At 39.4% G+C, this 16,559-nt stretch overlaps 1 protein-coding gene across 3 annotated transcripts in view; it reads right to left on the reverse strand.

Moving 5' to 3' along the window:
• Positions 1–11,311: 11,311 nt before the first annotated feature.
• kcnn3 (potassium intermediate/small conductance calcium-activated channel, subfamily N, member 3) overlaps positions 11,312–16,559 on the reverse strand; it is an 81,067-nt gene continuing 75,819 nt past the window's right edge. For all 3 annotated transcript variants that reach the window (XM_077527097.1, XM_077527095.1, XM_077527096.1), the window contains exons 8-10: positions 16,154–16,281; positions 14,297–14,366; positions 11,312–12,462 (exon numbers count right to left, since the gene is read on the reverse strand). In XM_077527097.1, coding sequence (XP_077383223.1) covers positions 12,076–12,462; positions 14,297–14,366; positions 16,154–16,281 — 585 coding nt within the window. In that variant the 3' untranslated portion in view covers positions 11,312–12,075. The remainder of the gene's footprint in view (positions 12,463–14,296; positions 14,367–16,153; positions 16,282–16,559) is intronic.

Here is a 16,559-nt window from a genome sequence, read left to right on the forward strand (position 1 = left end):
TATAAAAATCCTCAAAATAATGAAAACTAAAATGTTTCGATGTGTGTGTAGTGAATATCTATATGATATATAAATTTTCCACAATATTCAAATTTATGGAAATGGCCTGTACAAGTATAAAAATAAATAAAAAATTCAGGACTGGTGTCACAAAAGCTATACTTCAAACCCAAACTATGAATTTAATACTACTACTACTACTACTACTACTACTACTAATAATAATAATAGTAATTATACTCCCAGTTCAGCACCCATGGTTCACCTTTTTGCTACCCCCCCCCCATTACTTTGTTCAATATTATTTAAGTATTAAAAATAATTATTTGTATTTTTTTTTGTGCCTAGTAGATATTTTTGGGAGAGCTACCCCCGTTTTTGTGGAAAATGCATATTGAAGGTTAATCAGCATTTTTTTGAACATTTTTTTGTGATAAAAAAAAAGGAAAAAAAAAAGAAGCAACTTTTTAATGCATATTTTTGACTGCATTTAAATAGGTTCCAACGACTGTATACGCAAATGTTCGCTTTTCGCAGGTAGGCCCTGTCCATCTTCTGTGACTTCAGTCCAAGAAACTGTGACATACCTCATACTAATTAATTCTCTGTTAACAGAGAAAGCTGGAGTCGAACATTTAGATGTGGACGTAAAGAAAAATAAAACATGAGGACTTGTGCTGTTGCAGTTATGCAATAAATGGAAACTAATGGAAGGATCACTTTGAGCCTTTGCCTCTGTTCGACACATACTAGTATCTTGGCAACCAATAGAAAAGGAGAATAAGATGCATGCACTTGTTGAGTTGCAGGAGTTACGCAATAAATAGGAATTGATCGAAGGATCAATTTGAATGCTTGTGTTGGAATATATTCGCATCTGTACAGCCTTGAAGTAGAAAAGCCCAACAAGTGGCAATGCTCCTGGGTTGTCTGTCTTCTCCTTGACCGCCTGCACAGGGCCAGGGCGAGGGGCCACACGCATGCATGCTTGCACGCATGCACACCCACACACACATTGGAGTCTTGTCTCATGCATAATAAGACGCGGCAAAGAGCTTCAGATATGGAAGGAGACAAAACATCAGACGGAGGGAAAGGAACACAGTGGGAAGGTGCTTGGCAAGTGAGTGTGTGCTGTGCTGAGGACTCCCAGGTAGTGTCGAGGAAAGTGGCAGCAGTAGGAGTCCTGCCAGGGGAGGAAACGACTCTCAACTCCCCTGCGGGATCATTAAAAAAAAAAAAGAAAGAAAGAAAATCGTCTTCTGCCTTCATGCCGATTCAACTATCTGAAAAATAGGTCAATTAAAAAACCACGCTAGCACCGGTACGTCCCCGCTGCACGAAGCCAGAGGGGGCTCTTGGGGGGGGTCCAGTGTGGGAGGCTGGCGTTGCCATGGAGATGATGTTGTAATCGTCTGCACCGATGGTAACCAAAGTATTCCCCGCTACGGTGAGCAAAGTGCCTGCGCTCAACAACTGGGCTCATTTCAAGCTACTTGTAAGCACAAACAGATGGTTTGCGCCATGAGAGAGCTCGCCTCATTGGTCGCTTACATAACGACTGGACGGTCAAAGCAGTAAAACAACAAAGTAAAGATTGGCATTTGTATTTTTTTTTGCGCTAATATCCCTCTCCCTTTTTTTTTTTTAAATAGAGTAATCAATAGATTAATCAATTCTAAAAATATTTGATAGTGAGTGCACTACTTTTTAGTACTTGCTTCATCACAACCCCCTAGCTCCGCCTCCAGTCGTCATGGCGATGAAAATCATGCTCTGCATTGTGGCTTATTTTCATGAGAACCTAACCTGGCAATTCCATCTGGTACTTCTCCACTAGGGATGTAACGCTGTCCAAACATCACGATACGATATTATCACAATATTGTGGGGGCGTTGGCGATATTTACAAAAAAATCACAATATTGTAAAAAAAAAAAAAAAAAAAGAGCTCATGCTAAAAAAAAAAAGCACAATTTTGTGCTTTTGTACATAACAGCAATGCATATAAACCATCTACAATCTCTAATAACAATAGTGAGGCAATTATTTGCTCATGCAAGCACACATTTATCGCTTCACAAGCAAATTAGGTTCCCCTTCATCTGACAATTAGCACAGATTTTAAACATAGAAGGCCAAAACATCCCTAAAGAAAATTAAATTGCAGAAATAAAACAGCCACTAGAGGGTGCTAGATCTGCACAAATGGAAATCAACCTGACTTTTTTAACAGATGTGTTCCTTTTAAATATTGTGAACATGACAACGACAATATTGTGGCAGTTTTAATATCACAATATCACGATATTGCCCTTATCGTGACATCCTTACTCTCCACAGTAATTTCGTCGGAAAAAGGCGGGACATTCTGTACAATAATTCGAGCTGATTGGATGATGCGACATTCTACATGTTTGTTTTAACCAATCACGGCCACGGGTGAAAATTTCAAAATGTCATCTCCGTTTATGTCGAATGAGGGAAAAGCAGGAACATCTTACCAGCTACAAATGCACGAAGCGCCCCTCGCTGTTCAACATTCAACAAGGAAACGGTGAGTCATTCTGAGAGAACAGAATTAATTGCAGCTTGTTAGGTTTGTTTGTTCGCTCCGGCGTCGGCGCTGGCTTCCTGGTTTCGTCACAGTTGCATATCCCGCCCACAAACACAATGTCGCTTTGTGATTGGTCCGAACCGAACGGCAGTTATCAGCAGGAGCGGTACAAGATGGTATTCTCCAGAGTTTGTGAACTCACAAATACCGTGAGAATTTATCTTGCGATAGCAAGATTAATGAGAACCGGTCCGCCCTCTCAAATCAGGCCCACCAAACATTTACATGACCGAGACTAATGTATTATTTGTGGCAATTCATTCGCTAAAAAATGTGAATTTTAAAATGCGCATCATTCTTGGTATCATCTATTTTTTTGTCCTCGACAGTGATTAATTGAGAAGACGCTGGAGGAACAGCGGTGGAGGCGTATTTACAAGGCGACATGCAGGGGGAAGCGGGAAACGAGTTACAGATAAGGCACCTTGCATGACATTTGCAGATGGAACGCCGAGCAAACGCCACGTTGACAAGCAATCCAACCTTTGATAACAAAATGATGTATAGCAGCAGCTGAAATGAAACGCGTAATTCTACAGGAAATACAGCCGCGCAGACTAAATAACCTGAACACGGTTTATGGCTTGTATGTTCAGACATCTTTATTATTTGCCTTCAGCAAGCTTTTTTTTCAAGGAATACAAACTAATTTAACGTCTCACATTTAATGCTATTATTTCCACAAACCTGTTCTTATGCTTTGCTGTTTCCCTAGCAACCACGTCAACCTCCATGTTTATGTTCAATTCTGCAAGGAAGTGATTTGTCGTGCACATTTTGGGCAAAGGCAAGGGCGGGAAGGTGGAAGCGCGGTGATGAAAGGAGTGCTCATCCGCACACACTCAACATAAATCACTGAGCGCTTGGAGCAGACAAAATCAAGACGCTGAGTGAAACCTTGTGTCACGGTGACTGAGGACCACCTTCCACCTGGAGTCCCTTTCATCATTTTAATGTACTGAGGAGAAAACTCTAAAGTCAAACACAATCTCTGCTGTGTTCAAGTTGTTCTAATTTCAAATTAAAAGCAAAGTGCAGTTTTGGTTTGAAAGTCTAAAACCTTCATTAACTGTATGCTAGGGCTGAAAAATAATGTCAGTGTGATTATTTTTTTCCTCATTATTGCGATTGCAATTTAATTTTTTTAACGCTTCCAGCTGTTTTACTGGATTTTGACTGATTTTGCAAGGTCCACAGAATATTGTGTTCCATTGCTATAAAAACATGGAACCTACCAGAAGAAAGATTAGACTCTCTTCTTTCACCAGGAAAATAAAATGTATAGTTGTATCTGTTTCCGTTTTGCAGCAATTAGCATTAGAGTATAGCTAAGTTTCATCAATATTCACATTCCTGGTGAAAACACTGACAAAAAGAGCTTGTTGCAACATGGCCCTGGCTGATCTTTTATACTCTGCTGCCACATGCTGGCCATAATAATAAGTGACCCGGAAGTGACCTGATTTCAACAGGAAGTGACCTAGAGGTGGTCTAAAATCAACAGGAAGAAAAAAAAACAGTAAGTGACCTGATTTAAACAGGAAGTGACCTAGAGATGGTCTAAAATCAACAGGAAGTGACCCGGAAGTGGTCTAAAATCAACAGGAAGTGACCCAATTTCAACAGGAAGTGACCTGAATTAAACAGGAAGTGACCCGGATGTGATCTGATTTTAACAGGAAGTGACCCGGAAGTGGCCTAATCTCAACATGAAGTGACCCAATATCAACAGGAAGTGACCTGAGTGACCCAGAGGTGGTCTAAAGTCAACAGGAAGAAAACAATAACAGGAAGTGACCTAGAGATGGTCTAAAATCAACAGGAAGTGACCCGGAAGTGGTCTAAAATCAACAGGAAGTGACCCAATTTCAACAGGAAGTGACCCGAATTAAACAGGAAGTGACCCGGATGTGAGCTGATTTTAACAGGAAGTGACCCGGAAGTGGCCTAATCGCAACATGAAGTGACCCAATATCAACAGGAAGTGACCTGAGTGACCCAGAAGTGGTCTAAAGTCAACAGGAAGAAAACAATAACAGGAAGTGACCTAGAGATGGTCTAAAATCAACAGGAAGTGACCCGGAAGTGGTCTAAAATCAACAGGAAGTGACCCAATTTCAACAGGAAGTGACCTGAATTAAACAGGAAGTGACCCGGATGTGAGCTGATTTTAACAGGAAGTGACCCGGAAGTGGCCTAATCGCAACATGAAGTGACCCAATATCAACAGGAAGTGACCTGAGTGACCCAGAGGTGGTCTAAAGTCAACAGGAAGAAAACAATAACAGGAAGTGACCTAGAGATGGTCTAAAATCAACAGGAAGTGACCTGATTTCAACAGGAAGTGTCTTAAAGTGACCTTATTTCAACAGGAAGTGACCTGATTTCAACAGGAAGTGACCCAGAAGTGGTCTAAAATCAACAAGAAGTGACCTAATCTGAACATGAAGTGACCCATTATCAACAGGAAGTGACCTGATTTCAACAGAAAGTGTTACTGCATTACTTACTCGATTTCTCACTCTCATTTCAAATCAGATTGAAATGAATCAAAAATGAGTTCACACATGACACGAAATGAAAATATTAGTGTGAATACGTCAGTTTAGCCCACAGGGTTGTTGTTCAATAACTTCGCACAGGCAGAGTGCAGCAAGTTATTGTGGCAATATTGGATTGTGTATAGAATGGAGAGAGATTAAATATTAACTACCGACTGTCCACAGCTGTTTGTTCAACACTGACTAGACATTCACCATAATGGATAGGATACATTTTATAGACCTTGTTTTTAAGGTCACATTAATGTTGCTGTGTTTGCAAAAACAAGACCGCCAGTAGTTAACTTGCTGCACTCTACCAAGGAGTAGGGTAGTAAATATAATGTTAGCACTGCTACTATAAGAAGGAAGTCACACAACTATGACAATAAAGTCTAAATGTATTTATTTTTTACAAGAATAAAGACGTATCGCTATATTTTAAGAAAAGTTATTTCTGTTTTAAGACCAAAGTTGTAACAACCATTTTCTACCTACTAGTACTTGGTATCGGTGGCTACTCAACAGTTGAGAATTTGCATTGGTCTGGGGGAAAAAAATAAATTAATAAAACTTCCATAAATATTACCATAATAAAAACATTTATAGCAGCTTAATGTCTACAAGCATTAAATAGCTGAGGACTGTTGAAGATCTTGTCAAGGTGAAATTTAAGTTGCACAACAAAATCAAGTTTTTTCAACTTGCAACCATAAATGTTTTAACAAATAAACGATTTGTTTATATGCAAGTGTTTCCACATACTGATCTTTTTTTCTATTCAGAAAAGCAGCCCTGATCGTCCTTTATAGCCTTCTGGATAAATTAAAATTCAAAATGTCCGAACTTGACAATGCTAAAGACACCAAAGATCCACAAAACGACGAGACTGTCCATTAAACATACATTCTGAAAATATATCATAAAAGCAGAGCTGTTTGGAAAAATTTGTGGTCTCCCTTTAATCGAAGCAGAACAAAACATATCTAAGCGTGGTGTTTCTGCTGAAAACAATTGAACGGCGAAAATAATGAGAAACGTCACTGGGAATATCACTGTAGGGGGTAAAAACAAAAAACATAAGCACAATTGTTCTCCATTATTGGAAGTGGGACTCAAAATGCTCTAATGTTCCTATGGAGAGAAATAAAAGACAAAAAGAGGACAATTATGGCTGGGGATGAGCAAGAGATTAATTGGCAGAAACTGAATAATTTTCCTTGTTGTAATAAATCTTCCTTAGCACATGTACGATAAATGAAAAATGATGCACCATATTTCCTCGTATGTCATGAAATTGGCCATACGTAAACACAGGCACACAGAAACGGGGGAACTTTGTCATGTTATAGATATATACTTTATTAATTCTCTCTGATAAAATAAAATTACAAAATAATTTCAAGCCCAGACGTTCCTTCAACGCATCGTTAATGTACAGTAGATATAGTTGTCATGACGAATGAGAAGAATACTATCGGAATATTAGATATCAGCTAGGACCCAGTTGAATGGTAGAAAAGACTAAGCAATACAAAGCTAGTCCAGTAATTAACAGCAGACTGTACAAATATACTCAGAGCTGATGCAAGTCAGTTTCCGGCCACAGTGTGTCGCTATAAGACACTTTTCCACATTGTCTCTGTAATGCCGAAAGTAGGCTTGTCTTTTTTTTCTTTTTTTTCTTCACCCTTTTACAAACCCTCCAGTAGACCTTCATCTCTCTTTCTGTGTGTTATTAAGGAATTATTTCAAGAGTATTTCCTTCATGGCCATGTATCCTTTATAAAGTTTATTTGTGTTCATCAAGAGTCCACCTTGGGTTGTTTTGAAACGCGGCGCCCCAAGCCAACACTGTTCAGCACTCTTAACAAGTCCATGCCTGGATTTTCACAGTTATTCCCTCGGAACAATATTGTCAAGTTGACCGCGAATGCCTCCTGCTATGTTTTGACCTCGGTGGCAGCAGCGTTCCCTGCCTTTTATTGGAGTCCATTTAGGAGAGAGCACTTTGGTTGGTGAAGCATGTGGACGTGTGTTTGTGTACGTGAGAATTTGTGTGACCAAGCAAGCTCAAGCATACATTCATCATAACAGCGAGTTGTTGTTGTTGTTTTTTTTTGTGTGGAGAGAAGTGACAGTATAGTAGTTCTGCATTACAAGGGTGGAGCGTTGGGGGGGGGGTTGGGTCCTCGGTTTACAGATACGTTGCCACGGCGGTGACGTAACCCAAATTTACTAGTTGTGGGCAACCAGGGTCAGCAAGACCTCTCCGCAGGCCTAAATATTATCAGTATTGACCTACATTTATAAACTTAAATTTGAATATTTGTCCAATGAAATTGTATGAAGTTACAGTCTATTTTCTTCATTTGGTCGCGTTTCATTTGGATGCACTCCTCAGCAAATCAATGTTTACGAATTTGTTTGATTATTCAATCCAAATCAGATACAAGTCTGCAGTATGCCAGTGCAATCTGCCTTGGGACTAGAACTATATTTGTAATAGTGCAGTAAATAAAACTGATATAGTTAAAGAACTTAAGTTAACCCTTCAACGCTTTAATGTTAACAGCCCTATAATTCGGAACTGCCCAAAATGATGTAGCCTGTCTGGCACAGTTGTATAGTTCTTTCTTTTTTCTTTTTTAAATTTATTTTTATTTTTATTTATTTAAATAGTATTGATATTGATAGTTTCTATAATTGCAACGTTGTACAACGTGATGGATTACAGTGAAGCCAAAACGACATTAGTCTTGTAGGTCATAAATATAAAGTGATCAAATTAAAAACAATAACTACGATAGGAACGACGTCACAATTATTCTTCTATACTGCATGACCTCGAAGGCAACAAATAGGTCCAATGGCTGCACTAAAGTGGATTCCAGTTTTCAGCATGACAATCAAACAAGCCTGAATCGCAGAATTGTGAGGCTGAGGTGCTTTTTGTGCAATCTGATGAGGATTTATGTTGGTTTCGTTTCCATTTCAATTTGACACAGATTGATCACTTTCTATTTCTACTGTACTTTGGAAAAAAAAAAAGGATAATCAATCAGTTTGTACTAGAGAAATGTCAATACATTACTCATCAAGAAATGGTTTTAAGTGTTTCAGGTAAAGAAAACAAAAATATTTGACCATTTTTTTGCAAGTCGTTAAGACCAATCTGGGTGGATGACATAGTTATATTCCTTTATTGTACTGTGTTTTGAAGAATTTAGTGAGATTTTGCACACAAGCATAATGCACTTTAGGGAGTGGAAAACTAACATTCATTCATTCATAATTAATGTTTTTTTTTTCAACTTACAACAAAATCAAACTTTTCGGTGTGTCATGTCTGCCATCAAATCAAATTCAGCACTGACGAGTGATGGGCATAATCGATTGATCATCATGAATTGAGTCCATGGAACTGATGTGGAATCGGTTCATCACGTCTTGAAGCGACTGAGTCAAAATGGACGACCTGCTGAGTCATTTGAGTGTGTTGTGGTCAATAAAGGGATATCAAGTCCTCATTCATAGTATTTAACTATGCACAGCTTCCTACTTAATTCTCGATATAATGACAAAACATAATTTGCATGAAAGGAACATGGCTTTTCTAATATTGTGACACGACCGTGTTGTTATTCAGGGAAACGTGTTCATCGAGTGCTCATTTCCAAAGCTAAATGTCAACCTCAAAATGTGTCATCAGCGATTGTCAGAGTAAAACGTAAGAAACAATTTTATTGGTCATCAAGCAGGCAAACTTTCTTTTCATCAGGCTCTTTAAAAAAAAAATAAAAAAAAAAAAAATTCAGGCACACAAAAAATGTTGGGTTGTTTTCCTGACCCAGTCGTTAACTTTCTGTGGATTTTGACCCAGCAGATTGGACTGAAGTGCATTTTTGACAGTTTTGTGCACTCAACTTGAATTGTAGCATTCTGAGAAAATATTGGTTGTGGCTGGATGGCTCAGTGGGTAACATAACATCACTGACTTTGAGATCAGAGTTGAAATCCCGGCCAGGGTGGGAAATGGGAAATGGGCGGGTTGCCTCAGGAAGGGCATCCGGTGTGAAACGTGCCAAACATATCATGTTGGTGACAATTGTTGCCTCTTCTTAGAAAATGTTGGTAATAAAATTTAGGGATGGGAGAGTACCGATAGCATATATCAGTATTGGTCTTATTTTAAGGTATCATGTATGCGTGGAAACTGCTGATATCAGCCATTGAAACGTAAGGGGAAAAAAAAATCTGATGTTGATTAGTCCTCCTCGGCAGTAGTTGGCGCTATAACATGGCAATTTGACAGATTGGCCAATCATCATATGTGTCACTTTTTTGTTGTTATTGTGTGAAATGAAATTTTGTACATCGAAACTCAAAAGAGGTATGGCTGTGCAATTAATCAAAATTCAATTACAATTTCAATTATTACACTCCACAATTACAAAATCAGCATAATAGTAAAAAAAAGATTGTTAATATTAATTTGAGTTTAGATTTATACATTTGCACCTTTTTAAATGTTAAAATAATTACTAATTACTAATTACTAATTTAATACATTTTGTTTCATCCAAATGAACTTGCATAAATATAGTGTTTCAATGAATTTTATTTGTCTTAATATTTTTTATTGCTTTTTTTTATGTTTAAACGTATTCTTTTGTACCAAAAAATAAATGATCGTCCTACTGCACAGTGCACATACTGCACTCCAAGGTCAATGTTGTTGTTTTTTTGCCAACATAAATAAATTAAATATATATTACTATAAATATATATTATCTACTTGGTCCAAAAGGAACTTACTTAATTATTATTATTATTATTTTTTTATTGGTCCTAATTTTAAAAAAATGTGTAAACATTTTCTTGTTTTGTACCAAAAAATAATCGTTTGAATAATCAAATCAATCAATAAGTGATTTCAATTATTGCCAAAATAATCGTGATTATTATTTTTTCCATAATTGAGCAGCGCTACTAAGAGGTATGTGTACTTGTTGTCAGTGAGTACTCAAAAAGTCTGGCAAAAATGGTATTGTTCATCCCTAATTAAATTAAATTAGTATTATTTTAACTAACCTGGTAACTATAGGGATGAAACGATACCGGCAATCTATATCTATAGCGTGATATTGTGATATTAAAACTGCCACAATATGTCATCAACGTCATGTTACGATATTAAAAGCAGCACATCTGTTAAAGTCAGTTGAAAATGCCATTTGTGCAGTTCTAGCACCCTCTGGTGGCTAGTTTTTTAGTGCAGTTTAATTTTCACAAGGCATGTTTTGGCCCTTTTACATTTAAAATCCACATTAACGGTCAATTGAAGGGGAACGTAATATGCTTGTGAACCGAGTCAATGTGTGCTTTCATTAGCAAGTAAGTGTCTCAATATTAAGTGTTATTAGAGATCATAGGTTGTTTATATGCATTGCTGTAATGTACAAAAGCACAATATTGTGTTTTATTTTTTTAGTATAAGCTCATTTTGTTTTTTTATAATATTGTGACCTTTTTTGTATCGCCCGCCTCCCCACAATATCGTGCTAATATCGTATCGTGATGTTTGGATATCGTTACATCCCTACAACCAATTCTTGGTGGCGTTAACTCATCAGTCTGGGTACTTTTGCCCCCTTGTTGGATCCAAGTCTCACCCCAATTTGCTGGGTCAAATCCTCAAACCAATACGTTGGATTAGGGTACAAATCACCGAGCACTGGGTTAGCTATTTCACCCAATTTGGGTTACTTTAAGAGCATCTAAATGGTTAAAATAATCCGTTTCTCTTAGTAGTTTATGCACAATTTCTGATGTATTTTTGAAGTTGGTGTCTTGATGTTAACTCATTCACTGCCATTGACGGAAAAAGACGTCAAATGATGCATTTTTGCTGGGCTGGCAGTGAATGTGTTAAAAATAACACATTTTGCCAGACTGCGCTGTAAACATTTATAGAAATGTATCAAATTGTGCCGCGAGCTTCGAAAGGACTTTTTGGAACGTTGCATGATGAAGTACAAAGCCATTTAAGCATGAAATGATAGCTGTCATTTGTAATCCGCCGCATGTCCTGAATATGCAAACTGTACGTCATCCATATTTGATAAGAGTATGACAACAAATCTCGAGGATGGCCGACTTGTTGGGGTTTTTAATTAAAGTCAATGCGGAAATGTGCTTTGAGCAAACTCACGCGCATGCGCTTGTCATCAGTGCATTATTAGTGTCACAACTCTGCGTTGGGAATTATATGGAAATGTTTACATCGCTTGGCAGTGCTGTGTGCAGATTGACAGTGCATTGACTACTGGCAGTAGAGGCTTATCTTAAGGGCATTGTGACAGTGTGTGTGTGTATGTGTGTGTGCGGTGCATGCCACTATTTATTTTTTTTTTCTTTTGAATAAATTCCGGTCATATTGATCTAACCTTCTGTTAAAGGGATGCTCGTTATCACACAATTAGCATTCTGATAGAAAATACATCATAAGGATAAAAAGTCATGGTCATTAATTCCTGATGAAAGGGCACGGAAAGCGGGAGAGAGCGAAAGAGAGAGAGAGAAGAAAAGAAAGAGAGATAAAGGCTTTTTCTTTTTCTTTTTTTTTCATTCAGAGTTCACATAATTAGTCCTCGTTATTTTTCCTCCTCCTCCTTTTATATACTTCCTGGCGCCATTTCTCACCCTCTTGACGTCCTTCTTCTGCCCCCGCACCTTTTAAAGTCTCCGTTTTTGCTAAATTCCTCTATCGCTCTTAAAAGGGACCCCCCACCCCAAAAAAAAACAAAAACCGAAAAGTGTCATCACTCACGCCGGCGCTCCCTTTATTCCTCCCCGTTGTCCCATCTTCATCAATTTGAGATGCTCGTTTGTCAGCGCGCCCACTCTTGGGCTCTCTCAGCAGGCGGAGGAGGTGTCGCCGTTCGGACTCGCTTCCGAGCTCCCCTCCAAAGCGGGCTCGACGGGGGCAGCAGGAGTAGGAACGGCAGGAGTCGATACCGGCGCGGCCGCAGCTGGGGCGGAGGTTAGCGAAGCGGCGGGGGAAAGCGGCACCACGGCTCCCCCGCCCCCGCCCGCCTCCCTCCCATCCCGGGAGTCTCTCTCGCGGAGGAGGTGCACCAGGGCGGCGTGCTGGGCGCCGAGGGTGGCGGAGAGGTGCCCCGGCAGGGCGTTGAAGCCGGCCGTCAGCTGCTCCACCCGTTGCTCCAGGGACAACATCTGGCGCTCCAGGTCCTCGCTGCGGTCGTTGAGCTCCGACATGAGCTCGTACATGACGCTCTGCATCTGAAAGGGTCGCGGATGAGACTCGTCATGTTTATTTATTGACTTTGTCAAGACGTGGCATTTTCAAACGTTTGTTGGGTCAATGCAAAGCGCCTTTGGCGTCCTCATTAGAATCACTCATTCGTTTATTAAAATGCAGCAGAGTAATGAAACTCGGAGCGGACAAACATTTGCAGAAACATTTTAGCAGTCTATTAAAACGTGTTGCACCCTTAAAACTGCTGTGTCAAAAATAACCCAATACGGGTTTCTAATAGCCCAGGATGTACCATTTGCTCACCACAATGAGTATAATACATGTTAAATGTGTTTTTTTTCCACATGGTTTTATTGTCCACAACAATAGATAAAAAAAAAAAGTCATTTGGATTATGTATATTCTATTTTCATGATCATGTTGGACATTTTACGTGTTTCTGAAACTGCTGTCAACCCTGTCATTAAGTGGTCACTTCCCCTGAGGAAAATGCACTATATGAACTCCCTCTCAATCTACAACTCTGGGCTTCTGTTAATGTGTGGTGTTGATTTTTTTCCCCTCTACCCCCACCCCCCAGCCTGTATTTTTGCCATTTTGTGTTGTAGCGGGATGTTTCTGTGGACAGACAGCCAATCGCAGTACTTGTACTGCAGTACTTGTACTTGTTGCATTATTATATGCTATTTCTTGACATTCTCAAAAATAAAGCTTTCATGGAAAAAAAAAATAAATCAAATTTTGACTCATTTTTGCCTTAACTCAAAAACGGCCAACAACAGAAGGAATGGAGGTCGGGGGGTTGCTTGGGGTGTCAAAATCTGTTTGAAAACCTCAAACAAAAAAATAAAAAAAATAAAAATAAATAATACAATTGATATATAAAACAAACGTAGATCATCATTACATTTACAGTAATTCCTAAACATACATTAAATAAGGAATAGTTAGGTATTTATCCTACCAAACAGAATAGCTAACCACATGGGAAAAGTAGAAGCTAAGCTAAAATAAGCTAGCATGGTGTCAGATCTTCACATCTGCAGACAACTTGGTACTTATCATTGACAATTAGCATTTAAGGCTAGTATTAGCATGACAGGCTAATTGCTAAGCTAGTAGCTAGAGTAGCGTGAAACTAACATTTGAAGATTAGAAAAATTACAAGAGTTTAGCACGATAGCATTAGCGTGGCGGCTAAGTTAAGAGCAGGTTGATATTAAGGTAGCACTTACATTATATTAAGCATTTTATGTATATCAATAGCATTCATATTTGAGAAAGCAGCACTATTGGGCACCGCCTCAGACAACACTGCCGCGATACAACTGATTCCACTAGCTGCAAAGCTAACAGAGACCACCCTTCCACTCTCTGCCATTGTTGTTGGGCCTTGGGGGAGGTCTAATCTTGTTACTAAGCGTGCAAAGGACAATATTGTGTTGCGTTTGAATGTAACGAGGAGAGACGCTGGAAGGGGTTTTTGAAGAAGCAGACGTTAAAATAGGCCGCCTGAGAAAAAGAAATGTCCGAGAGGCAGTGGATGCAGGAATAAAGAGGAGGCTTGAGGGAAGTCTCTGGAACATTGTGAGAATGCAGAGAATGAAAGGAAGGACTACACACGCGCACGCACGCACACGCTCACTCGGACACCCACACGGTCACAGAATCAAAAAGAAAAACACTCCTCTCTTTTCTCCTCACATTCCCACTCAGTCATCCCTGCTTCATAACACTTGTTCCGGTTGCCAAGGAGAGACAAACAGGCAGGTCGTCATGGCGACGGCACAATTTGCGCCGAAGGTTTAACGTTTGAAACGAGTTCATTAACCGCGGCTTTGTGGTACGCGGACTCACCTTTGACAGATCCACAAGAGTGTTGGCCTGGTCGCTGAGCTTCCTCTGCTCCATTTTCACACTGCGTAATCTACACATATACACATACAAAAAGGTTTAGGGACGGCCATACAAAGTTGCATCTCAGTGGCCGGTTCATGCCCGGCGGGCCGTGTGACGACAACGCTGGCACGGTCACCTTGCCCCGCTTCACCTTTTGTCGCTAGCTTGCGTCTGGATGGGCGAGTGTGCAAACATTTTCAGGCACACTGTGTGCTCTCCCTCTACGGCGGCATTGTAAATCACCGGACAAAATATTTCAGCTCTGTTGGAACTGAGAGCTCCGGAGGAATAAATAAAAGCGGGCATTCAATATGACGAGACCTTGGGCATAATGAGGCCTTTGGCGAAATAAACGAAAGGGAATACAATTACTTATTATCAATAATGTTGCCAGTTAATTATCAATAGGAGTCGTGGAGGTCTGGGAACAATGCAATGACTAGAATGGAAAGTTCTGATTGTCATTTTGAGAAAAAAAAATCAGGTGGCCTTTATAATCAAGTGCTGGCTGATTATATGTCACTGCACTGAAGAAATCCACCATTGGAAATGCTGTTTTAACAATGCTACTCTGGATATAAAAAGTCTACATACCGTGTTTAAATGCTATTTTTTTGTGATGTAAAAAAAATAAACCAATCTTTTTCCAGCATTAATGTCACAGAAAGCTGGTAAGCCATGTAAAGGGAGTAGAACTGTGAGGCTAACATGCTAACCGCTAGGTTAATGTGCTACCCCAATAAAATGTCTAAAATAATTGAAACTAAAAATGGCTATTTCATAGTAATCAATCAATTCTGGAATTAGTTTTCCATATTCTACTATGCAATATGATATGAGGAAAAATGACTAGTCTATAACAATGTATTTGTCCGAAAACTTGGTGAAGCAGCATGTAGCTTCAAGTTGATTTATTACAAGTAACTGTAAACATTTTTTTATTATTAATTATGATCACCAGACATCTACTGTTATTGCTATATAGTTTGCATTAAGAAGACTTTTGTACTGCTTGTTTATATGTTCAATAAATCAAATCAATTAAAAAAATCAAAGCATGTGATATTGTTAAAAAACAAAAAACAAAAAAAAAACATAGGTGACCAAAACATGCCAAATTAAAATTAAACTGCACTAACAAACTAACCACCAGAGGGTGCTGGAACTGCACAAATGCAAATCAACCTGGCCTTTTTAACTGATGTGCTGCTTTTAATATTGTGACATGATGACGACGATATTGTGGCAGTTTTAATGTCGCGATATTGCCATTATCGTTACATACCGAGTCAAGGTATATGTTTAACAGTTTCTTTTTAATTTTATTGTAATTTTGGATTTGCAAATTTTGCCATGCCAGGTACAAAATATAAATGACAGTCTCTTGAACTACCATGTGGAGTTTGGTCTGTTTTACTGCCTCTTCTCCTCTCCCTTCCCCCCCTCCTCTTCCTAGCTCTTGTATTGGATCTCATGCATTCTTGAAGACTTTTTTTTTTTTTTTTTTTTTATCACCCGCATAAATAGGACTTACTAAAATATAACCAACCATTGATGAAGTGCTTGTGGTCCGACAGTGAATTATATATGTGCTTGTATTCTAATCAATATATTAGTTCTGACGATCAAAGCGTTCGTAATAGCATGATGCATGTCGATTAGCCACAACTGCATTTGACTGGATGAACTTTTAGCTGATGATGATTCATTGAAAGTCGTGGGTGGATGCAACTGATTTCAAAGCGTGCGCACGCGCGTGTGCGTGCGTGCGTGCGTTTGTATCCGTGGGTGTGTGTTAGTTGTGAGCGCTCTCACTGGTGAATTGCCTGCAGGAACTTCCGCTGGTGTTTGCGGACTCTCGAGTGGTCGATCTTCTTCATCAGCTTGGTGTGCTTGTAGATGAGCCAGGTCTCCCGCAGCACGTTGGCCGCCGCGTTCTTTATCTGCTCCCAGACGACGCACACACAAACACACGCATCATCATTAGCAACAGGTCATCCTTGCAACAGGTTTGCTCGCCATTTGCTCATAAAAAAAAAACACTTCAGCATGCTCCTTTTCTGAAAGGATGCCCTCATTGTCAGCATCTATTAGACACGCACCACAAGCACACAATATTCAAGCACACATAAACAGCTGGTTCGGAGTCTCTGTGCCACAATACATCTTAGAGCAGCTCAAATGGGCTGCAGCAACATGGCTGGCTGCATGTAATCCAGCA

This window comes from Festucalex cinctus, chromosome 7 (genome assembly GCF_051991245.1).
Source record: "Festucalex cinctus isolate MCC-2025b chromosome 7, RoL_Fcin_1.0, whole genome shotgun sequence".
Taxonomy (NCBI): domain Eukaryota; kingdom Metazoa; phylum Chordata; class Actinopteri; order Syngnathiformes; family Syngnathidae; genus Festucalex; species Festucalex cinctus.